The following is a 25,673-nucleotide window of genomic DNA, read 5'->3' as shown; positions in this document are numbered from 1 at the left end:
TATTTTTTTTATTTATTTTATTTATTTTTTTATTTATTTTTTTTTTTGAGAAAAGATGGTATGTATCAATCATCAATGTATCATTATCAGTCAATTAAAAGGATTTCTAGGATTCTTCAAAAAAATTAAAAAATAAAAAGGATTTCTAGGATACCCAAAAAATAAAAAAAATAAAAAAAAATTTACTAAATAGTTTTAGTAGGAAATACATGAAAATGAAGTCAATATGGAAATAAATAATACTGCATAATTGATTTTATATATTATTTTTATTTTTTTGTTTAGAGGCTATAGCCCAGCTGAAAATATTGAACTAGAAACAGCAACAAATGTTAATCGACTGCAAGTATGGATCCAAATCTTCTACTCCGTATTTCATGATTTGTGTCACTTATGTAATTATATATTATCAAAAATTGGATAAATACGATGGAACAAATAATTTAATCAATCAATAAACCAATTAGAAAAATAAAGTCACACACCCGTATGTGCACACGAACAGGGTGTAAATTATGTAGCCTTACAAAGTCATTGTAGAAGTATTAGGTATAACACTTGCAAAAAACACATATTAGCATCTCACTTTGTAGAATTTAGGTGTGTAAATATGTAAAGCTGTTTTTTGTTTTGTTGTACAGCTGTATAGGTGTTTGTGCTTTGCTGTAAATATGGGTTTGTGGTTTTTTGTCTATATTGTAAATACTCTGATATATATACTGCAATGAGAATCATTGTAGGGTTGGGAGCCCCAAAACAATTGTTCTGCGCCTCCATTTGATTTATTCTGATTGTGAGAGTTTTAGAAAGAAGTTAACTTTATCACTCATATTGATAATCTGAGTGACAGATTTTACATGGTATCAGAGCATACCAGGTTGTGATAGTGGTAAAGATTGAATCTTTATCAAAGATTAGATCTTTTTCTTAAGGATCTCAGGATCTGTTTACATACATCATAATTTTTTGTTTTTTGATAACATTTTATCATTGGAGGGAGATAAAAATGAAAGGGCCGTGGTGATTCCATATGTTGACCCGTATTACCTGGGAAGTTCAGACAACTTCAACACACCTCTTGGAAGCATCATTTTCAATGGGAAGAACTACAACAACTGGAGTAGAAGTGTGAGGATGGCACTTGGAGCTAAGAACAAACTGGGTTTTCTGGAAGGTAAGCTTGCTAAACCAGACCCTAAATCTGTTGATTATAATAAATGGATGAGAAATGATTATATGTTGAGATGCTGGTTGTCTGCAATTGTAACACCAACTATAGCAGAGCCGATGTTATTGGTGAATTCAGCTAAGGAATTCTGGGATGTTCTGGAAGAGATGTACGAACAATCTAATGCACCAGAAATATATATGCTTAAGAAAGGGTTAAGTGATCTAGAACAGAATAATATGAGTGTGTCTGAATATTATGGAAAACTTAAGGGATATTGGGATAAAATCAACAGTATTGAGGGATTTCCTGATTGTAGTTGTGGTGCCATGAGCAAGTGTTCATGTAATATGCTGAAGAAACTTCTTGAGAGAGATGAGAAAAACAAGGTGATCGATTTTTTGATGGGATTAAATAGGGGTTATGATAATCTCAAGCAGAATATCATAGGAATGGATCCCTTGCCAACTGTTAATAAGGCATATCAGATGGTCCTACAAATTGAGAAGCAAAAAGAGATATCTGGGATGATGGAGTCGGGAGTTGAAGCAAGTGCACTCATGGCGTCTAAGCAACAAAACAAGTACCCTCATTTGAAGAGCGGATTTGGTAATAGTACCTATCAAAGGAGAGAGAGAAAAGAGGAGAAGAGCAAGAAAAGATGTGAATATTGCAAATTCACAGGGCACACTTAAGATGATTGCTTCGAGCTGCATGGGTATCCTGATTGGTACACTAAGTTGAGACCTAAGGAAGCTAAGGGAGGAAAAAATGAAGCAAATGTGAGCACTTCCATAGAAGAAACAATTCAGGAGACTCCTTTGGATGTAGAGAACCAAGTGATGGGAGACAAGAAGGGAAAGAGTGATGATGAGATGGTTAATGCAGTGGTGCAGGAAGTTCTAAGGGCAATGAATCAGAAACAGCAGCAAGGAGCTGGTACCTCAGGTGCAAGAAATATGTGCAACTTTGCAGGTATTTTGTCTACTCTCAATGCATATTCATATTATGAAGTTTTTGGAAAAGAATCTTGGATAATAGATTCAGGTGCATCTGACCATATGGCTAGTTGTAGAGAGTTCTTTAAGGATATGAAAGATTTAAGTAGAGGTGTAACTATAGGATTACCTGATGGGACTATGAGAACGGTAAAACAGATAGGAACAATAGTGCTAAGTGAAAATATGGTGCTTAAAAATGTTCTGTATTTGCCAGAATTTAAGCACAACTTACTTTCTGTCAGTAAGCTGGTAAGAGATGGAAATGTGAAGGTATTGTTCACTTATGGTGGGTGTTTGTTTCAGGACCCTTTTAAGGGGAAGACACTCGGATATGGAAGAGAGAGTGGAGGTTTATACAAGTTGGAGCTGAATGGAGAAGGAAAGAAGGCTAGTGATGATGATAAGAGATTAGGAAATTGTAATAAGGTTGCTTTGAGTTGTAATTCCGGAAAGAATATTGGATTGATGCATGAGAGATTAGGACACACTTCACTTTCAAAGATGAAGCATTTGTCATTTTGTGATTGCAAGGGATTATCAGAATATTTTTGTGACACTTGTTGTTTATCCAAACATCATAAATTGCCTTTTGTTCCCAGTAGCTCTATTGCAGATAAAATTTTTGATCTAGTGCACATAGACTTGTGGGGTCCTTATAGGACACAAGCTATTACAGGGGCATCTTATTTTTTAACAATCCTAGATGATCATTCCAGGGCAACATGGATACATTTGCTATACAGCAAAGAACAGGTTAAAGGAGTCATTAGAGATTTCTTAGCATACATTGAAAATCATTTCAATACCACTGTAAAGGTGGTGAGAAGTGATAATGGAACTGAAATTCTTCAAGGAGAATGTAAAGAGTTGTTTGCAGTAAAAGGTATTTGTCACCAGAGGAGTGTAGCAAGGGTACCACAACAAAATGGCAGAGTGGAAAGGAAGCATAGGCACTTGATTGAAACCGCAAGAGCCATTAAAATTCATGCAGGAATGCCAAATAACCTGTGGGGAGAGTGCGTGTTAGCAGCTACACATATAATAAAATTGCTGCCTTCTTCTATTCTTGATTGGAAGACTCCGTATGAGAAGCTTATGAAGAAGACACCCGATCATAGCCATTTGAGGGTGGTGGGGTGCTTGTGTTATGCCACTAACACACATAGAAAAGGTGACAAATTTGCTGCTAAAGCAGTAAGATGTGTGTTTTTGGGATATCCCGCTCAACAAAAAGCATACAGGTTGTTAGATATAGAGACTAGAAGAATATTTACATCTAGGGATGTGATATTTAGAGAAGATATATTTCCTTTTAAGAAATCTGCTAAGGAAGTTAATGAGATTCCGCAAAGCAAAGAAACAGTACCAGAAACAAAACATGGTGAGGAACTTGGAAGTATAGAAGAAGACGTTCAGTTGAATGAGAGTACAGAAGATGAACAACAAGAACAAGGTGTTGAATCAGAATAAGATCTAGTAGAATTGACAGACGAGATTAAGAGTGGAGAAGTTCAAGAGGAAATTTCTCAGAATATACAAGCTGAAAACATAGAAAGTTCAGAGATTCATGCAAAGCCAGTAAGAGAAAGCAGAGTTCCTATGAAGTTCAAAGATTATGAAAGTGAGTACTTAAAAAAGAGGAGCAGAAGGGATAGTGGAACAAGTGCAAGCACAAATCTTATTCATACTGATTTGGATAATTTGCACTATTATACTACAGATTATCAAATCTCCTTGAATAATGTCATGAAAGTAAAGGAGCCATATTCCTATGCAGAGGCTGTAAAAGAAGAAGAATGGCTGAAAGCAATGGTAGAAGAACTAACTGCTATTGAGAAAAATGAAACTTGGGAAGTAGTGGACTTACCTCCTGGGCATAAACCCATTGATACAAAGTGGGTGTACAAAATAAAATTCAGACCAGATGGGAGTATTGAGAGACTTAAAGCAAGACTTGTTGTAAGAGGAGATAAGCAAATTGCCGGAAAAGACTATAAAGCCACTTTTTCTCCTGTAGCAAAATTTGCTACTATGAGAATTCTCATTGCTTTGGCAACAACAAAGAATTGGAAGATGCATCAATTGGTTCTTACATGGAATTTTAGAGGAAGAAGTGTATTTGAAGGTGCCTCAAGGGTACAAGGGAGTGTCTAAAGGAAAAGTATGCAAGTTAAAGAAGAGCCCATATGGGTTAAAACAAGCATCTAGACAGTGAAATATTGAACTAAAGAAGCTATTGAAACATCATCATTTCAGGCAATGTCAGAGAGATAACTCAATGTTTATCAGAGAGAAAGATGGAAGATCATGCATAATCCTTGTATATGTGGATGATCTAATTTTGACCGGAGATGATGAGAAGTCTATTGCAGAAATGAAGAAGCATTTGCATGAAGCATTCACCATAAAAGACCTGGGGAATTTGAGATATTTCTAGGAATCGAGGTAGCAAGAGGAAATGCGGGAACTATGATAAATCAGAGGAAGTATGCTATGGATATTGTGAAGGATGTAGGGATGGAAAATGGAACAACTACTACATTTCCATTCCCTAAGGGAGTAAAGTTGAAAAAAGATGAGGGAGAGATGTTAGAGGATCCCGAGTCATACAGAAGGCTGATTGGTAGGCTACTTTATCTTAATCTCTCAAGGCCTGATTTGACTTTCTCTATACAACAACTAAGTCAGTATGTTGGCTGCCCAAGAAAACCTCACATGCAGGCTGCATTACATGTTGTAAGATATTTGAAAGGAACACTGGATTTAGAATTATTCTATCCTAAACAAAATGATCACATAGTGATTGGCTATAGTGATGCAGATTGGGGCACTTGTGCTTATAGCGGAAGATCGTTAACTGGATTCTGTGTATTTCTGGGATCATCCTTGATCTCTTGGAAAACAAAGAAGCAAAAGGTGGTGTCAAAGTCATCTTGTGAAGCTGAATTAAGAAGCATGTCTCAGACTACAAGTGAGTTAGATTGGGTAGCAGGAGTTCTTGAGGATATTAATGAAGATATACCTCAACCTATCACTTTGTTTTGTGATAATAAATCTGCAGAATACATTGCACATAATCAAGCCTACCATGAAAGGACCAAGCATCTGAAATTGGATTGCTATTACATAAGGGAAAACATAGATGCCTGTTTTATCTCTACATCTCATGTTAAATCTACACTTCAACTAGCAGACATCCTCACAAAGTCTCTATCTGGACAACAACATGATTTTCTATGCTGCAAGTTGGGACTTGTAAGTTTGTCCCAAGCCCAACTTGAAGGGGGGGGGGTGTAGAATTTAGGTGTGTAAATATGTAAAGCTGTTTTTTGTTTTGTTGTACAGCTGTATAGGTGTTTTGTGCTTTGCTGGTGTTTTAGAAAGAAGTTAACTTTATCACTCATATTGATAATCTAAGTGACAGATTTTACACACTTTGACAATATAAAAAAAAAGTGTAACGCTCTCTAATGCTACACTCTTATTGACCTATAATTTTGAAATGAACTCTTAGTTGATCTTGTGGAATAGACTCTCTCTCTCACCTTGCTTGTGTCAAGGGGTTGGAAAGTATAAAAGGAGGAGGTTGTGTATCATTATGTTAGTGTTAAACACTATTAGACTAGTCGTCGTTGTACAATTAGATTGAATATTGCGTGAATGATTTCAACTTTTACTTGTATGTGTAAACTATGTAGTGAAGAAAAAACTTTGATATTGAACAGGAGGTGCGGCAAGTTATGTTCTTAGGATGAGTGACAGAATTGCAAAGTTGGGAGATGGCTCTGTACAAGACACTAAGAATCCTTCTCTTGGATGGATGATTGGCTTTATCTTTATTGTTAGCTTTATTAGACTTCTTTTTGTTGTTCCCCTTCGTAAGGTACGAATAATTGAATTTCATTAACACTTTGTTTGATTACGAGTAAATGGAGCGAAAGAGGGGATGGAAAAAGAAGGGGAACGAGTTCACTTTTGTTGGTTTCAGGATTTGTAGGGAAGGTAAGGGAGAGCGAGGGGGGACAAGTCCCTTGACTTCCCTTCCTCGCTCTCTTGTAGATACCATCCCTTCAAAATTGGAGTGATTTGGACGGAAATCGGAGCTCCATCTTCCCTTTCCTATCTATTTCCCTTTTAAAATATGTTTATTTATTTCATTAAAAGTTCACTTGTTTTTGGACGGATTTATGTTGGTAGAACAAAAAAGAATAGAGGTAATACTTAATTCAATACGTGATTATTTGGTATCATATTGCACATAATAATATATATATGCTTTAAAAAATGGATGCTTAGATTATGATTATCGACTACAAACTCATTTACCCAAGTGGGACTGCTACTGCTCATCTCATCAATAGCTTTCACACTCCAGAAGGTGCCATTATAGCCAATTAAGCTTTATATTCTTAGCTTAAATACGTAATTAATTCCATTGTAATTCATTAATAGAGTGAATCAAATAGAATAATTTCGATTTTTATTACTGTAGGAAGAAGGTGAAGATTTTAGGCAAATTCTTCTCTTTCAGCTTCTTGTGGGGTTTCTTCCAATGGTTCTTTGCTGGAGGTGATGATTGCGGATTGTGAACTTCCCTACTTTTGGTCTCAAAGCCTATGATCAAAAGTCGTGTTAAATTACACGAAAATCTTCTTATAAATCTTTCGTTTTGAGCTGCACTACTTTTAAACACGTTTTCATGTTTAATTTACATGAATGAATTTAGTTTTGAGAGAAGACTGTCCTAACTTTACAGGTTTTACTTCGATTTTTCTGCAACGTATGTTGGTGTGGGAATGATATGCCCTTATGTTGTTAACATATCTTTGCTACTTGGAGCAATTATATCATACGGTATCATGTGGCCTCTTATAGCGAAACAAAAAGGACATTGAATTGGTTCGACGACACCCTTGCAGACAGCATCCTTCTTGGCCTGTAGGGTTACAAGATATAAATTTTTTGGTTGGTTATTGTATTTTCAAAGAGAATTGATGACAGAAAAAAATACAATTTTTATCTCTAATCTTTTGATTGCTGATTTTTATTGCAATTGCCATAATTTTAGCAGATGGACTATACAATTTTGTTAAAATCTTCTATAGATCAATGTCAGGCTTGTACAAGCAGTACAAGGCAAAGAACTCCGGTGCAATCCTCCCTTCTAACGAACACCAGTCCCCTGAAGTCTCCCCTGAATCATTTGATGACTAACGAAGAACTCAATATTTTCTCAAGGATAACATTCCAAATTGGTTTGCAGCAGCTGGTTACGTCGCCATTGCTGTAATCGCCATGAGTGCACTTCCAAAGATCATCCATCCACTCAAGTGGTACCATATCTTAGTCATGTACATTGTTGCACCAATTTTAGCCTTTTGTAACGCTTATGGTTGTGGCCTAACTGACTGGTCCTTGGCATCTACTTACGGAAAGTTAGCAATCTTCACGATTGGTGGATGGTCCGGTGCTTCTCATGGTGGGATTGTTGCAGGGCTCGCGGCCTGTGGTGTTATGATGAACATCGTCTCAACAGCATCAGACCTTACACAAGACTTTAAAACACGGTACATAACACTAGCTTCACCTCGATCAATGTTTGTGAGTCAAATAGCAGGGACTGCAATGGGCTGTATCATATTGCCGTGTGTCTTCTGGATTTTCTACATGGCTTACCTTGATCTTGGACTTCCAAAGACCACATATCCGGCACCTTTTGCATCCTTATATCGAAACATAGCTCTTCTTGGAGTTGAAGGAGTGAGTTCGTTGCCTAAACATTGTCTCTTGCTATGCATAATATTTTTTGTTTTTGCAATTGTTATAAATGGACTTAAAGACGTGGTAGGGGAGAAATGCTCGAAGTACATACCAATGTCGATGGCCATGGCTATACCATTCTACATCGAAGGCTACTTTGCTATCGACATGTGTGTTGGTAGCTTGATGCTCTTCTTGTGGGAGTACAACAATAAGGCTAAGGCTAATATGTTCCAGCCTGCAGTTGCTTCCGGGTTGATTTGTGGTGTTGGTATATGGAGTTTGCCTAGTGCAATATTTGCTTTGGCTTGTGTAAATCCTCCACTCTGCATGAAGTTTGAATCTAGCAAATCTAGCTAAGTTGGAAGAAATTAAGCTAATGATATGAACATAGACTATTAGTGTGTGGATTTAATTTCCTAGTGACATAAAAATTGTAGATTTGGGTTGCTATTTTATCGTTAATGCATGAATCTAGTACAATTCAACAATTGCGTATGTAGACACCCAAATGCGTCTCCCCAAAACCAAACCCAGTGATGAATACCTTTCGCGTCGAATCATAATCGAATGAGGTGAAAGTGTGGAAAGTCTAATGTTGTGGTTAGTTTTTATTAAAAATCTTTCTTTCTGTTTTCAAAAAACCTGCTCTATTTTTATGAAAATAGCCAATACAGTTTAGTTTGGTCCATGACAAGGGTCCAATAATGGTGTAGCTGGATTGGGCTCGAAAAGAGATTTCCAATGATATATTATAAGCCCAATTCCGATGAATAATGAGGAAGTTATGGCCAAAATACTAAACTGAGCCCGGTTTGGTTCTTATATGCGGCCCAATGATCTAGAGGAGGGCCTATTATGAATTATCATTCCTAATGCAATTAGGATTGATTATAGTCTTCTAGAAGGTTCTAGGAGGTTCTTTTGAATCCTAAAGGGATTAGGATTGATAATTATGGTTTATGAGTTTTATTGGAATAAAAGAAGTGTTTTAAATGAAATTACGTTTTACTCTTTGTACGGATTTTATGACTTGATTTTATCGAAAAATATATTCCGCGTTGAAAACGCGTGGAAAACCTTCTGCGTCGCCAAACGACAGTTTCGTCTCCTGGCGACGAAGCCTGTCGCCTGGCGACAAGACCCGTCGTTGGAGACAGAAGCGTGTTTTATTCCTTTTCAAACTCTGATTCGTTTCTATCAATTCCGGACTATTTTCTTATAAATAAGGTCCCCGGACCTCCGTTTTCAATCATCATCATCTACAATAAAAAATCATCTACTCTCAACAACAACCAGAATTCTCTCTCTTTCACTCTCTAAAGCTAGAAGCTTTCTCTCTCTTTATTCTTTTTCTAAACCTTCCCTCAAACACAATTCCACATTCATTAGCACTAGACACACCTAGCCAAGTTCGAACTTGCCTTCGCCCTAGACGTGAAAGGTTTGATATTTCTGAGGGTTTGGTCCCAAATCTCTATTTCAATTATTTAATTTAATTGTTTGTTTTAATATTTTCCTTGAAGTTACTAATGCGTGTATTTTGTTATTAGAAAGAGGTACAAGGCATCCAAGTGAGTAATTTAATTGCTTTGTTGATCTTTTGATATAGAAATCATGCTTAGATTATTTTGTTGATTCCTAGTATCATGTTAGGATGTTTTAATTGCTTCCTAGTATCATGTTTAGGGTTAACTAAAATTTCTAATATCAAGTATGATTAAAAGAATGCTTCCTATTTCTTTTCCTAATATCATGTATCATGTTAGGGCTAAAGCTTTGATTTTTATTGCTTAGTGACATGCTAGGGTTTGTTATTAATCTTGTTAGTATCATGCCTAGGATCTTGCTATTATTATGCTTTAGCGTTGATATGATTATTTTAATTATAATTGTTATTATGATTATGATTATAATTATGATTATCGTTGTTATTATTGTTGCTTGATATATTATTATTGTTATTGCATGATCACGCCTTTTATGCATGTTTAAAGGGAATTTGTACTTGTAATCACGCTTAATAAGATAATTAATAATCTTGTTTAGGATAATATGATTTTAATTCAAGTGATTGCCAATAATAGTTTTGTTTGTGCATTAAATTCAACCAACATAGATTAAACAGGTTTAAGGTTAACCTAATGATTGCATGTTAGTTAGAAAGCGCACATGAATACGAGAAGAATAAAGTAGAGGCCTATTATTAGGGCAGGTTCAATCTCTTTTAGGTTGGATTCTTACCTTCATCCCCGAACTTCCAGTCATGGTTCCAGACCTATTGGAGTTAACAATCTCCTGGATCGTTAAGGGGTGTAACCTTCACCCTGTAAACGGTTTACAAGCTCCTAAAACTTGTTGGCGACTCTTTTGCTCTAGCTTCCTTCCCTTTGGACGCCACCATACTTAAGTGTATGATCACAGTAGGGCTCAAGTGTGGGATGCTTGAAATATTCCCTATAGCGTCCAAAGTCTACTTTTTCTTCCCTATATTAATTAAGATCGATCATAGGTGAATTTTCATAAAATTTTGTAAGAAACATGTGAAAAGGGAGAAAATTAGAGCCTAAATTAAATTGTTATTTTTAAGCAGTTACAAGGTAAAGATACTATGGAGAAGCTTAAATATGAAATTCATACAATAAAAATACTTGTTAGCATAGATCCATATTGGCCAATTACAACATAAAGTTAAAGATACAACTAGAAATAAGGGTGGATTTATAGCTATATCTCCACAATTTTTATCATTATTGGTGTTCAAACCATTAAACACTAAATAGCTAGTAGTTAGCTACACAAGCACCACTTTAAAGTAGACTACAATTACTATGACATAAATCTGATCCCTCTCTTCAGCTTCAATGCAACATAAGCCAGGTAATTCTTACGAGGTAAGTTTGAAACAGCTGCTGTGTTAAGCAACCGCGATGCTGGGACAAATGGACATAAGTTTGGAACTTCCCTTGAAGTTAGCCTAGCGAGCAAAGGATCCCAGTGGCACTGACAACACACAAGCTTTCCTTTTCTTTTCCCCTTGCCTTGTCTTAATTGTTCTTTTTCTATGGATTTAAAAGTTATTAGTTGACTTGCTCCTCTCTCACTCATTCCTTCTTTTATTGACCTAAACTCTTTCTCCCACTCTCTTCTTTCCTAATCTTTCTTGTCCTTGTTCCTTCCTCTAAAAGGTTGTGAAAATTAATAGGTTGCATTTTCTCCCTCTCCCTAGCCTTACTCTCCCCCTAGCCCTTCTATCTCACCCGACTTCTCTTTATCCCGCTCATTTTTTCAGCCCCCTCTCTCTCTTTATCAGTTTCACTTTATCTCTTTCTCTCTTTATCGATATATTTGTCTCTCTTCTAACCCTCGTCTTTTTCTCTTTCCTGACCCTCCTTCTCTCACTCTCCTTCTCTCACTCTTAATTTCTCTTCCAGCTCTTCATTTTCTCTCTCTCTCTTCTCTCGACTCCTCTCTCCCTGACCTTTTTTCTCTCATGCTATCTTTTTCCTCTCTCTGGACCTTCCAACTCTCAACGCATCTTCCTTTCACACATTCCCCTTCTTTCATTCTCTCTTTACTTCTCTCTCCCTCCCTCCATTTCTTAACTCATCATTCTTACACCCATCCCCCTTCGCTCTCTCTCTCTCTCATCCACCTCCTCTCCCATGCTTCAATTCCACCATCTCTTTTTCTAAAGTTATCTATTACTATGGTTGTATAAACATAATTAAAAACACTTACTTATATATTAATCTAGCACGATTCTACCATAATGTTGAAATTTTCATTCTAAAAGGTGCTATTAATTAGTTGACTTCCTCATAATTGTCACAAATCCATGTAGGTTTAATCACAATATTTTTTTAATGAAAGGAGTTTGTTGAGATCTAATTGTTAAAATCTTCTCCCCGCTTCTTGCTTACTCTGTTTCTGCTTCCATTCAGCTTTATGATTTCTCTAATTAGGATTCCTACTTCCATTCAGCTTTATGATTTCTCTAATTACAATTTCTCTCATTTTTAAAAAAATTTCCTACTTTTATAAAGCCAATTTTGAACTAATTTATCACTTTTACCTTCCCTCTAACTCTTAATGTATAGAACAATTCAAGGTATGAGGCAATTTTTTACACGCAAATTAAAGTTTTTTTTGTTAATTTTATGTCAATTTTGACTAAAAAGTAAACTCTTGACGGCCAATATGATTCCTAAAATCTTTACTGAATAACTTATTCGACATATAATCAAAATGATTTTCAAACATGTAAATTGAGGAAAAATTAATAACCGAGGAATACATAGAACACACCATCACATTAGATCATCCAAAGCTTAAAAAACCCCTAATTATTTCTCATAAGTTTTTAAAAAAATCATCCATTTTTGTTAAAGAAAAAAGCAATAATTTTAAAAACCCTCCTAGTCATTATTTATTTAAAATAGAGATGTATTCTATGGTTAGATTACTCTTACATTTAACACCCCCCAAGTAGTCAGCAAAACATTTAAATTTAGAAACTGTGACACTAATGTAAGATCAACAATATTTTTTGAGGTACAATTATGAGTTCTTTATTAACTCATTATGATATTCTTGATAATCTGGCATGGGAGCTTAAATAGAAGACATCTTTCAAATCTGATCTAGATTAGCACTATCTATTGCTTGTATCTTGGATGTTTTCTAGCTCTCGACATCTCCGCTGCTATGTTTCCTGACCTGTAAAAATGTAGCATACCATACACTTCATTAAAAATTGCATTCCGGTAATCAAAAAAATAAAACAAATATACCATACATTTCAGTCATTACTCAATAATCGGCTAATCAGGACAACATCTACCAATAAGATGTATTTTAGTATTACCTCTTCAAGACACAAACAACTCTGCAATTCCGCTGCCTGACAATCAATAAAAGATTAAGTTGTACTAATTGTCACTAAGGCAACTATTTCTATCCTTATTAGTTACCTAATTGGTTTGGCAAATAGACAATTTCTAGAAGAAATGGCAATGCATGTCATAACAAAGCTTGAGCATATATAAAACCTAACAATTGTTAGATTAAAGTTAAAATCCTAATGAAGCTGCTGAGTACAAACATAGTTTTTTCTGAGACAAATCAATCATATGAAATATAACCAGCACAAGTGAACAAACTATGTAGTATTTGATAGTCTAATACTATTTTTCCAGATCAGGTGCACAATTACCCTCTCAAGGTGGCCTGTAGAAGGTGGCTACTACTTTTCCTAAAAAAAAGGTGGCTACTAAGAAATAATGTCCAGGGAGAAGGGGACAGGAGCCTTGAACCAAGGACGACCTAGGTAGTGAGCTGATGGAAACCAGGGCATCCAATCACTTAACTGTACTCAATTCTTGATTAATAGCTTAACACTACGATCTAGGAAATTGCTAGCACTAATAAACCAGATATTCAAAAATCAATCCAAGTCCAAGCTCAAAAGTTCATCTATATACATATAATAGCAGCAACTCATATATTTTTTACTTCCTAAGTATGAAACATAATTGGCATCACCATGGACAAAAATCTTAGTATCATCATAATTTAATTTATAGTTGATTAAAAGATGCACATTCAATAATTGAATAATTGAAGAAAATATGCAAACGAAAAAAAGAAATAGGCAAAGAGCTAACCATGCAAAGAAGAAAATCTTGCTATTTTGGCAATTATCAGATGTCACAAAATCATAACCAAAGACCCCATATCAACAGTCATTTTCCGGTAAGGCAACCAAAAATTCATCTTAGCTTTTGGCTGGATTGCCATCCTTCTCAACTACAACTCCTCTTCTTCTCATCAATGCCGTCTCCATCGCTGCATTCATCGCACTTTAATTCATTATTCCTGTAAATAATAAAACAAAACCAGCAAAAAAATATGTCAACAAATCAATTTAAAAATAGCGTCAAAGCAAATTAAGAAATGATAAATGAAAAGAACCCTGTAAAGCTTTCTTCAAGTCTGCTTGAAACCTTTCCTCTTCATCTTCTTCAGCTTGTACTTGTTGAAGTGTTTTTTACCCACCGTCCCCAACTGATTAACAAGCAAGAAAATAATCATTATATTCATTCTCCGAGAAAACAGATTATAAATTAATTTAATAAAGCTTCAGAAAGTAATGACCAATGGCAACAAAAGGTAATCATGGAAAATGATAAAGGTGGTAGTGTTTTCCCAATATCTACCCACTAATAGTAGCTTTTCATCAGATCAAAGCTCAAAGAAAACCTTGACAGTTATAGAGCAGTTGCAATTCAAATTCTGTTGATTTTCGTAAATATAAACTGGTATTACCATGTGTTAGCTCTTTATTTCACATCCTCTACATTTTCATAAATATAAACTGATACTACCCATAGACAAGCCTTATTTTGATGGATTGTTTGTTTGCCCGATTTTTGGTTTATTCTTTGAATGTAGAATATGATCAATTTTATTTTGTAATTTAAACCTAGCTAAATGTCCATAAATCAACAACTAATACAAAAATGCACATAATTGATAGAAAAATAAGCATTATAATACAAAATCCAAAGCAAATTTAAGGAGTAAGAGATAACCAAGAGGAACCCTTGCTTTTCAAGAGTCCAGTAATACCAACACTGACTGTAGTTGGACCTCAAGACATCATCAGCAGAAAATCAATTCAATCCACCATAACAAATTTAAAACAAAAATAGCAAAATTACAAGAAACAAAGGGTTACGCATTTATCAGTCAATCTAGGAACCTTTATAGTGATACTACTAAAACCTGCACAATTATTAATACTACATCATCAGATGAACACTTTCTCAACCTTGCAGCTTTGCAAGCAAGTTAACAATGATTAAGCACTCAGTGAAGATAAGCATCTCTGATTATACTTGGCTCTTCCCTATCTTATTAAACAAAATGTTGTTAAGAAGTGATTAAGTAAAGCATAAATCACAGGGTGCCTTACAAGTGAATGATGAAACAGAACAAGAATTGAAAGACATACTGCTTGAATTAAGCGCTCAAAAGGCCGTTTGGCACAATGTGGAAGTTGGTTATTTTCTTGGCCACTGGAATTAGAAGGAAAGGGAAAATCTAATACCCCAGTTGCTTCAAAGTCAAGATCCTTATCTTGTACCTCAGTCTCACATTGAGCATTGCTTTGTTGAAAGTTTGTTGGCGAAACAAACATAGCAGATTTCCCAATTTCCTTTGCGGAGAAGTTGGTGCAATTGGAGGTGAAGGTGAATCAACCGTAATGATTATCGGCTTAGGATGTGGCATTTCTCTTTCCAATTCTGGCAACTTCTATGGCTTCCTTGTTCGCGGAATTTCTATAGTTTGGTTCATACTTGTAATCTGATTTTATTGTGGATTTTGTTTCAAATTGAGATACTGGAATAAGCAGTAGGAAGCTCTCATCAGAACTTAGCATAGCTTATGAGTTAATTCTTTGAACTTATCTAAACTCTAGGTCAAAGAAAAATTAGAAAAAAACATAATACAAGCAAGATCAATCTACAAATGTAGATAATGTTAACTAAGTGTACTCATGGCTAATTTAGTATATTGCACTAAAATTTCTGTGAATGAAAATGGATGGGAAATACATATTCCATATAGGATCAATAGTTCAGCACAACACAAATATCAGTACACGCAGCCACGCAGGCGCGGGCACAGACACACACACAGTCAAGAACTAAAAGTGAATAGCAACTCGCTAAATTGTGAAAGGTTTAGATACTAAAGAAAAGGAATTATATGATAAATGACCCCAAAAACTTAGAACAATAATACATTATGCAATCAAGCATTATAGACTCACGACGTTTTTGTCTGCAGTGTCCTCAAGATCCTGCTGCAAGGTTTCTTCAACAATGAATGGGGTCAAGAACAACAATTTGAGGTCGATCAAGTCATCTACATCTTCTGGCAGCTAATCTAGCGTTGTTGGTTTTGTCATTTTTAGAGTTTAAATGACTGAAATTGGTTTAGATTGTACTTCAGATTTTTTATCAAAATAGTAAGAAAAACATGTTTTGTTCCTCGAAGTTCCCATTTTAAAAAATGTAAAGAAAATTCTATCAATGTTTTACAAAAAATATGATGAATAAAATTGCCCATAATTTAACAACAAACGATTAAATGTAGCGTTTTTCTTTTTATCATTCCTTAATTTTGGGTAACTTTTCTAACGTACAAAGTAGTTAAGTAACAAATCTAAGTACCCATTTTATGTAAGATCATCAGATTCATCAAATGACATAAAAAATTGACAAAATTACTAAGAATATGAAATAATTAGTAAAGAAAAAATGAAAACAATTAAATGAAAGAACCCATGCATAAATTTGCACGAAAACAAACACCCACCCAAAAAAAAATTAAAGAAGCAATTAATCAAACTCTAAGATATCAAAGTCAAATAGAGCAGAATTATACCTTTCCAGCAAGAAATTCTCCAGTAAAAGCTAAAACCCAGAAGAATATGATGAAGAACAAGTTTGTGCTACAAGAAAATTGAGAAAATTCGAAGAAATTGTAGTAAAAGAAGTAAGAATAAGAGGGAAATGAAGATAAAAAGAGTAGAATATAAATAAGAAATTACAGTTTGTTAATTGCTATTATTAAAAGGTAATGAAGCTTTAGCTAAATTTGTTTCTCTTTTATAACCTTGACTTGAAATGGTTGGAGTTTGGAACGAACAAATTTGATGAGTATGAGACTATGATCAATGTATGACCGTCACTATGTGAGTTTACGTACAATAAATTCAAATATTCCTATTAAAACTGCAGAAATTTACTCAAATATCCAAAATACATCCAAACCCCTATTAAAATGCCAGAATCTTAGTATACATAAAAATACTCCTATAAAACTGTAGGAATTTTCTTAATTATACAAAATACATCAAATATATGCATATTCAAGTATCAAATCTCAGTCATTCGACCAATATACTATGTTCAATAACTTAACAAACAGCATTAAGCACTTGTTTAGCGATTATTAGCTCGAATTTCAGTTATTCTTCCATATCTCAGTATATAGAGCAGCAAAATCAGAGAATAAATTCAAAATAACAAATACAAATCGAATTAAATCTTTTATTCAGACAGATCTCCGCAAAATCAAACATCTAAACCCTAAAAACCAGAAAAAAAAACAAAAAAAATTAAAGAAAACACACAAACTTGAGCAGCTTTGTAAGCATTCAAAGTATCTTCAGCAGCAGTTTTCCTTTCATCGGCAGATTTAAACTAAGCTAGTTCTCTCCTCTTTTTTCCTTTCTCAGGTCAAAATCAAAAGGGCGAAATCACCACTCCTTCATCAAGAAATAGTTCGATTTTTCAATCGAAATTCAGAAAATTAATTAAGAAGAACTACCTTCGATTTTTCAATCGAATTCAGATTATTAATTAAGAAGAATTACCAAAAAAATATAGCACAAAAAAGGATTAGTGGACTTCTATAAAATTAAAGCTATATCCTAGATTGTCAAATTGATATTAGATGCTTATAAAAAGGATAAAGATCTTACCCCAAAGAAGAACTGAAGCCCCATAACCATCATCGAATGGATGATCGGTGATTGCTGAAGGTGTCGAAGGTTTTTCTCTCTAGGGTTCAGAGAGAGAGCAAAGAAAGTCGGTGAAAAGGAGAGTTAAGGAAATAAGAAAGAGCGGCCAAGCATCAACCTACCTTAGTTGGAAGTCAAAGGAGGGCTTGAAAAACATCTGTACTCTCCATTATAGATGGCAAGCAATGTAATTGGCTAAACAGAGGCAATTCGACAATTCATTAAAAGTAAGGGTGTCTATGTAATAGCACCACAAAGCACTATTCACAAGGAACAGTAACTTCGTTTTGCATTTTTACAAGGGTTATAGATTTAGCTTGTAATAATTACACAAAGGGTTAATTACGTACCCACAAACCCATCGTAGTAGTTTTCTTCAAAGTTGTTTGATTCATTAAACACCCACAATAACAGTGTCCTAATATTATCTCTTTTGTTTATATCTTAGGAAAATTCACACCAATAATCCAACCTTTCACTCATTCTCCAAAAATAATCCAACCTTTCGATCGATTAACCTTGAACAATCCTAAGTTTACAATTATTTTCTTTGAGCAACCCTAGCAGGTCACCTTACCCTTTATAGCCGGTTACCATCCACGTGGCACTTCTTAATTGGTCAAGTTTTTTTTAATTAAAAAATAATTTTTAATTGAAAATAAAAAATAAAAAAAAAACAAAAATTCTTACACCTTTCCCCTTCCTACCCGTTTCTTTCTCCTCTCCCTTCCTCCATTATTACCACCATCTACGGACTAAGATACCACCACCTAGAACCACCTCAACACCACCAACATCACCGCTCAACACAACATCCATCCACTAGCAAGTACCAACCCATAATTCAACCGCAAACGACACCCACAACATCAATGACCACCTACAACATCAACAATGTACGACCACAACCCAATTCAGCCCCAAATTAAATTGAGAAAGAGAGAGAAGAGAAGGACAATGGTGCGGGTTAGGGTTTCGGTTTCTAGGTAGGTGGGGTTGGGGTTTCGGGTTTTGGGTGGGACAGGGTTTAATGGTTTTGGCGAGGGGAGGTTGGTGGTTCGAGTATGGGTAGGAGTTGAGGAAAGGTTTCGGTTCTGGGTTTGGTTGTGGTGGGGTAAGTGGTGGCGGAGGTTGTGGTGGCTGAGTTGCAGGCTAATCGCAAAGGGGCTTGCAGGAGCTTCATAGAGGCGGGGAAAGGGAGTGGTGTGTCACTGGTGGCCGGTGGTGGGAGCGGCGGAAAACCAGGGAGGGTGAGGGAGTGGCTGGGAGGAGGTTGTTGGGTGGTGGTGGTGTTTAAAGGATGGTGGGTTAGGGCTCTTATGATAGTTCAATCCATCCTCCATTGATGTCAGGTCTTGGAACTAAGGAGGAAGAAGGAGGAAAGAAAAGGAGGGGAAAAAGAAAAAAAAAAATCTAATGTTGACTTATGTTTTGGGTAAAATTACCCAAGTCGCGTGGCCCTATCAGAAGCTGACACGTGTCAACCTATGAGAGGTCCAAATGGATCTCTCACCTAATGACACGTGTCTGTCCAAACAAATGGGAGAAAAGGCTGCCTTTCTGGCCCAAATCCCGAGAAAGCCGTATTACGTCGCAGCCCACCAAACTTAGGTTAGAATGACCTAAGAAAGGGTACTTTTCCCAATGACCCTATAAATAGGGAGATTCCCCATTTATGGGACAGATACAATTATTACAACAACCCTACATTCTCTCACATCAGAGAAAACACCTGATCTCGAAATCCGAGAAGATCTCACTTTCATCTTTTTTCGCACCTTTTCGTATTCTTCGACAAATACTAACTTAATCTCGGAGGCGGAGCTCCTACCAACCGGAGTCTTCGTGTTTTGCAGGTACAGAACGTGCCAGACCAATCTTCGAGCTGTAACTCTCCCAAGGGACAAAAATACCCAAAACATTTGGCGCCGTATGTGGGGAGAGTACCTCTAATATAGGTCAAGAGTCTCCCCCGCCATCTGAACCCAACCGGCCTGGAGCCGATGGGGTGGTCCATTCGGACCATGATACAGACAACGAATGTAAAGTCGAAACCCGAGTGGGCCCTGACGGGTCGCTCCTCTCTAAGCACATCCGTTCCAGAGATAAGCTGGAACAAGTAAAAAACGAAGCCGGTATAAGCAAGACTGTTGGACCACCGCCTAGTAACATTCAGGCGGCAGGGGGTCAGACTCCAGTAACCCGAGACGAACTCGTGAAATTCATGACAAGTTTCAAGGGTGAAATCAAGGACCTGATCAACAAGAGGACGGCTGGCTCTAATAAGGGTCTGTCGGCCAAGAAGATTCCTCAAGCTGAGAGGAGAAAGTCAATCAAAGACAGGTAGCCTACTCCACATCCAAAGGAGAAGACTACGCTTGCCATTGATTGGACCAAGATCCTTCTGCCCCAGGCAGGCAAAAGGAAGGTCATCTGAGTTGTTCAGCTGGATGGCAGGAAGAAAGCCTTCTCCGATGCTCGACATATCATCGAGCACAATCGGAGCTAGCAGCTGTTTGAGTCAACCTCCACATCAAGCTTTCCAGACAGCTTCAAAAATACATTCGCAAGGAATTCTCAATCCTTGCATGAGAGCCATACAAGCGGCAAGTCTGTTCATACCGACCCTTAGATGATTGGGTCAGCCCCGTATGTGCCTCAGATGCCATACGGGTAGTACACCCCTCCTTTCATGCAGTCGGCCCTCTTTGGGGGACAGGCGGCATATAATGTCCAACCCTTGGAATGACAGCTCCGTTTGCTTAAACTTGGTGAAAAAACCTCTACGTTCACCAAGGAGATAACTGAGGCGGCACAGCCGGCCAAGGTTAAAAATGTGTTGGTTGGTGCCTACGATGGTACCACTAACCCTGAAGATCACCTCATGGCTTATACCAACCTAATGCACATGCAGGGGTTGGAGGATGCCATATTGTAGACACCCATTTGTGTCTCCCCAAAACCAAGCCCAGTGATGAATGCCTTTCACGTCGTGTTATTATCGAATTAGGTGAAAGTGGTTTGAAAGTCAAGTGTTGCGGTTTAGTTTTTATTAAATTCTCTTCTCTCTGTTTTTGAAAATGACTTTATTTATTTGAAAATAGCCGAACCAGTTTAGTTTGGTCCATAATTGAGGTCCAATAATAGTGTAGATGGATGGGGCTCGAAGAGACCTTTCTAACGATATATTATAAGATCAATTCCGATGAATATTGAGGAAGTTATGGCCAAAATACTAAACTGGGCCTGGTTAATTATTTAAATACGGCCCAATGATCTAGAGGAGGGTCCAATATTAATTATTATTCCTAAAATTATTAGGATTAATTATAGTTTTCTAGAAGTTTCTAGAAAGTTCTTTTTAATTCTAATATTATTAGATTTAATAATTAATTATTTTAAAATAGATTTTTATTTGGAATAAAATATCATTTTATTATCTTAAAAATATATTTTATCTTCTGTACGGATTCCGTAGATCAAGTTGATTAAAGATCGGATTCCGCGTGAAGAAAAACGCGCTAATACAGGTTGTCGCCAAACGACAAGTCTGTCGCCGCGCGACAGACCCTGTCGCCTCGCAACAGACATTGTCGCGTCGCGACAGAGTCGATTCCTGGCGACAGCGTGTAGTTTTATTCCTTATCAAATTCTATGATTTTCCGGACTATTTTCCTATAAATAGGGTCCGAATCCCTGTTTTTCAAAACATCAATTCTCTCTATTCTCTCTATTCCCTCTCGAGAATTACTTAATTCTTATTTCTTTCTCTCTTTCAAAACTAGCTTTTTACAAACAATATTCCGCATTTACAAGACTTAGAGTCTCTTAGCCAAGTTCGAAGTTGCCTTCGCCCTAGACGTGCAAGGTTTGATAATTTTTGAGGGTTTGGTCCAAAACTAGTCTAAACTTTATTTAATTTGATTTCAATTTAATTCTTTAATTATTCTTTATTATTTTCATTGAAGTTTACTAACTTGTGTATTTTGTTATTAGAAAAGAGGTACGAGGCTTCAAAGTATGTAATCTTATTACTCTCTTTCAATGTAGAAAGCATGCTTATTAATGTTTAATTCCTAGTATCATGTTAGGATGTTTTTTATGCTTTCTAGTATCATGTTAGGATGTTATTTTATGCTTCCTAGTATCATGTTAGGATGTTGTTATTGCTTTCTAGTATCATGTTTAGGGTGCCTTTACTTATTTCTAATATCATGTTAGCATGTTAGTACCATGTTAGGTTTAAAGCTTCGATCTTTATTGTTTAGTGACATGCTAGGAGTTGTTATTAATCTTGTTAGTATCATGCCTAGGATCTTGCTATTATTTTTAAGCTTTATTATGCCTTATCATGTTATTATCATTATTATATTGTTTATTATTATGTTGCTTGATATTTTTTTATGTTTTATTGTTATTGCTTGATCACACCTTTTATGATTGTTAAAGGGAATTTGTACTTGGAATCACGCTTAATAAGATAATTATTAATTTGGTTTAGGCTAATGTGATTTTAATTCAAGTGATCGCCAATAATAGTATTATTTGTGCATTAATATTCAACCAACATAGATAAACAGGGTAGGTTTAATATAATGTTTGTATGTTATTCGAAAAGCGCACATGAATACGAGCAGAACAAAGTAGAGGCCTATTTTATAGGGCAGGTCCTTTCTTTTGTAGATTGGATTCGTACCCTCATCCCCGGACCCTGTTTGGTTCAAGACCTTATGGAGTAGTTGATGGTCCTTCTGGATTATCTTTTGGGTTTACAAGTTCCTAAAACTTGTTGGCGACTCTTTTTGCTCTTTTTCTTTCCCTTTGGAACGCCACCGTACTTTAGTGTATGATCACAGTGGGGTTCAAGTTTGGGGTTATCATAATGCTTGAAATATTCCCTACACATATCATGCAGATGCTTTCCGGCAACATTGAAGGCATAGCCCAACAATGGTTTGACAACTTACCAGCTCGATGTATTGATAGCTTCAAGAGGCTTGCTTTCTTGTTTGCTTCAAACTTCTCGATGAACATCCCTGCCAAGAAAACAAGTCTCGACTTGAGCACTATTCGGTAGGGGGAGAGAGAGGGACTCCGCTCCTACGTCAGGCGGTTCAATCTGGTGAGAATCCAGATTCAAGGACTGTCTGACGAAGTTGCCTATACAGACTTCTTTAAGGGTCTGAAGGATGGATCAACTTTTAAGTTTGACCTTGTCAGAAAGAGGGCAACCTACCTCTGCACGTCCAGCAATCATTCAGACTCCAAGAAGTCTAACAAACAAAAGGAGAGCCGGTCTGCTCAGCCAGCTTCCAAGGCTGGTCAGAGCAAAAAGAGAAAAGAAGTCTGGGCGGTTAAAGATTATGATTAACCGTCCTAGAAAAAAAAGAAGGAATTCAAACCGTACGTCCCAAGGTACGAGTTTAATAAAGACTGCTACTCTATCCTCATGGAGATAAAGGACCGGGTGACTATTGAGAACCCCGCGGCCATGAAATGTTCTGCCAAGAATCGGAACAAGAATAAATACTGTCAGTTCCATGAGGACATCGACCATGACACCAATGATTGCTTCAGCCTCAAGCAGTTGTTTGACCGTCTGGCTGATCAAGGGGAGTTGAAGTCATACATCCTCAAGTCGAAGGTCACCCCGAAGATAAACAAGGGCAGTCGTCCAAAAAGACTCCCCAGCCTACTAGTAGTTCTGACACTGATAACGATCCGGTCTACACCATAGCAGGCGGATTCGCGAGTGGTGGCCCGACCATCCGGGGCACCAAGGATCATCTGAAGACGATGATCCATTCTATTGATGATGGACAGGCGTCTGCTAGTGGTACTTTCCCAGACGTCCTCATCACTGAGAAGGATCGGGGCAAAGTCCGCCGACCACATGACGACCCTGTCGTCATTGAATGTAAGGTCGCCAACCAACTGGTTGGTAGGATCCTTATAGACACAGGTAGCTCCTCTGAACTCATCAGCTACAAGTGTTTGTCCAAGCTAAATTACAAGCTGGACAATCTGCGCAAAGTCTCCCACCCTCATCAGCTCCAAGATCAAGAGAAGACGGCCTTCGTCACTGATCATGGATTATTCTGTTATACTGTGATGCGTTTGGCTTAAAGAATGCGCCGGCTACTTTCTAATGGATGATTAATACGATCTTTATTAATCGGATTGGGAGGAATGTAGAGGCGTACATCGATGATATGATAGTCAAATCCAAGCTACAGACGGATCACCTTGCTGATATCCGAGAAACTTTCACCACACTCAGGCGGCATAAGGTCATGTTAATTCCAAGAAATGTGTTTTTGGTGTTGATTCTGGGAAGTTTCTTGGTTTCCTGATTGATTAAAGGGGGATAGAGGCTAACCTGAAAAAGATACAGGCGGTGATTGACATGAAGTCACCCCGCACTGTCAAGGAAGTTCAGAAGCTCACCGGTTGCCTGGAGGCATTGGGGAGATTCCTCAGCCGGTCAAGTGACAAATGCCTTTACTTCTTCCAAGCAATCAGGAAGAAGACTAGATTTGAATGGGAGGGATGATGCTGAGGCAACCTTTCAAAAATTGAAAGCACACTTACACTCTTTGCCAAGGCTTGTTAGCCCTCTGCTCAAAGAGACGCTTTACATGTATTTAGCCGTCTCAAATCATGCCCTCAGTGCTGTTCTCCTTGCTGAGAGAGACGCAATCCAGCTCCCGGTCTATTTCATTAGCTATGTGCTCAGAAATGCTGAACTACGATACCCCATGGTTGAAAAATTTGGCCTTGCCCTTTACATGGCTGTTAAGAAGTTGAAACCTTACTTCTTGGCACATCCGGTTGTGGTCTACACAGACCAGCCTCTCAAGCGGCCAATGACAACCTTAGAGTCATCTGGTAGAATGCTTAAGTGGGATATTAAATACAAAGTCTTGAAATCACTTACGAACCAAGAAAGGCAGTGAAGGGTTTGGCGTATGCCGACTTCATTGTCGAAATGACAAAGCCGGTTGCTCCGGACAATCCTGATCAGGTTTGGAAAGTGTATGTGGACAGGAGCTCTACTATGAACGGCTGTGGTGCAGGTATAATCTGTCAGTCTCCCGAAGGGGACAAATATGAGTATGCACTATGGTTCAAGTTCCAGGCCTCAAACAATAAGGCAGAATGAAGCCCTGCTAGCCGGCATCCGCATGCGCAAGGCGACAGGGGCAACAAAAATTGACGTCTGCTCTGACTTTCAGTTGGTCCTTAGCCAATACCATGGTGACTATGAAGCCACCCATCTGGCAATGATCAAATTCCTTCAGGCGGTCAAAGTTGAAGCTGGGACAATTGAAGAATTCCATCTGAGTCAAGTGCCCAAGTCTAAAAACAATCAGGCGTATGCACTGTCAAAACTGGCATCCTCCGCCTCTTGTGATACACCTCGGTCAGTCTTTTGGGAAGTTATGGAAAAACGAAGTATAACTGAAGAAGAGCCCATTGGAGTACTTGACCGAAGTTCTACCTGGATGGATGGCATCCGGGCATACCTTCAAGATGGCACGCTGCCTGATTCACCACAGGAGGCGGCTATTTTGAAGAAGCGAGCAACATGCTTCGAGATAAGAAACGGAGAACTCTTCAAGGCGGGTTTCCTAAAACATCTGTTGAATTGTGTCACCCTAGAAAAGGGAAAGGAAGTTCTCGAAGAGCTGCATGCGGGATACTGCGCCTCTCACATAGGCGGCAGATCCTAGCTATCAGGACCAGGCGGCAGGGCTACTTCTGGCCCACTCTTGAGTTAGAAGCCAAGGAAATGGTAAAAAATGTGATAATTGCCAAAGATTCGGCAAGCTCATCCATCAGCCGGTAACTGACCTGACAGCAATCCACAGTCCAGTCCCATCTTCTAAATGGGGCATGGACATTTTGGGTCCTTACACGCCTGCATTAGGTGGAAAACGATATATTTTGGTGGCTATGGATTACTTCACCAAGTGGGTGGAGGCAGAGGCGGTTAAGAACACCAAGACAAAGGATGTCATCTCTTTCATTTGGAAGAACATCATCACCCGGTTTGGTGTACCTATGTCTATGGTGTTTGATAATGGCCCTCAGTTTGAAACGCCTCAGCTCAAGACTTGGTTGGGAGATCAAGGGATCTCATATTGTT

The 25,673-nt window shown here is 37.4% G+C and overlaps 1 protein-coding gene and 1 pseudogene across 1 annotated transcript; both read left to right on the top strand.

Moving 5' to 3' along the window:
- The first annotated feature begins 3,768 nt into the window (after positions 1-3,768).
- LOC145577802 (putative mitochondrial protein AtMg00820) lies at positions 3,769-4,606 on the top strand. Its single transcript, XM_081635241.1, has 2 exons — positions 3,769-4,305; positions 4,436-4,606. The coding sequence occupies exons 1-2, from the start codon at positions 3,769-3,771 to the stop codon at positions 4,604-4,606; spliced, it is 708 nt and encodes a 235-aa protein (XP_081491367.1).
- A 32-nt stretch (positions 4,607-4,638) lies between these two features.
- Positions 4,639-8,289, top strand: LOC145577801 (putative metal-nicotianamine transporter YSL7; annotated as a pseudogene).
- Positions 8,290-25,673: the final 17,384 nt, after the last annotated feature.

This window comes from Chenopodium album, chromosome 14, assembly GCF_948465745.1.
Source record: "Chenopodium album chromosome 14, dcCheAlbu1.1, whole genome shotgun sequence".
In the NCBI taxonomy this organism is placed as follows: Eukaryota; Viridiplantae; Streptophyta; class Magnoliopsida; order Caryophyllales; family Amaranthaceae; genus Chenopodium; species Chenopodium album.
Note: the sequence above shows the minus strand (reverse complement) of the source record. Positions and strands in the feature narration are given on the sequence as shown.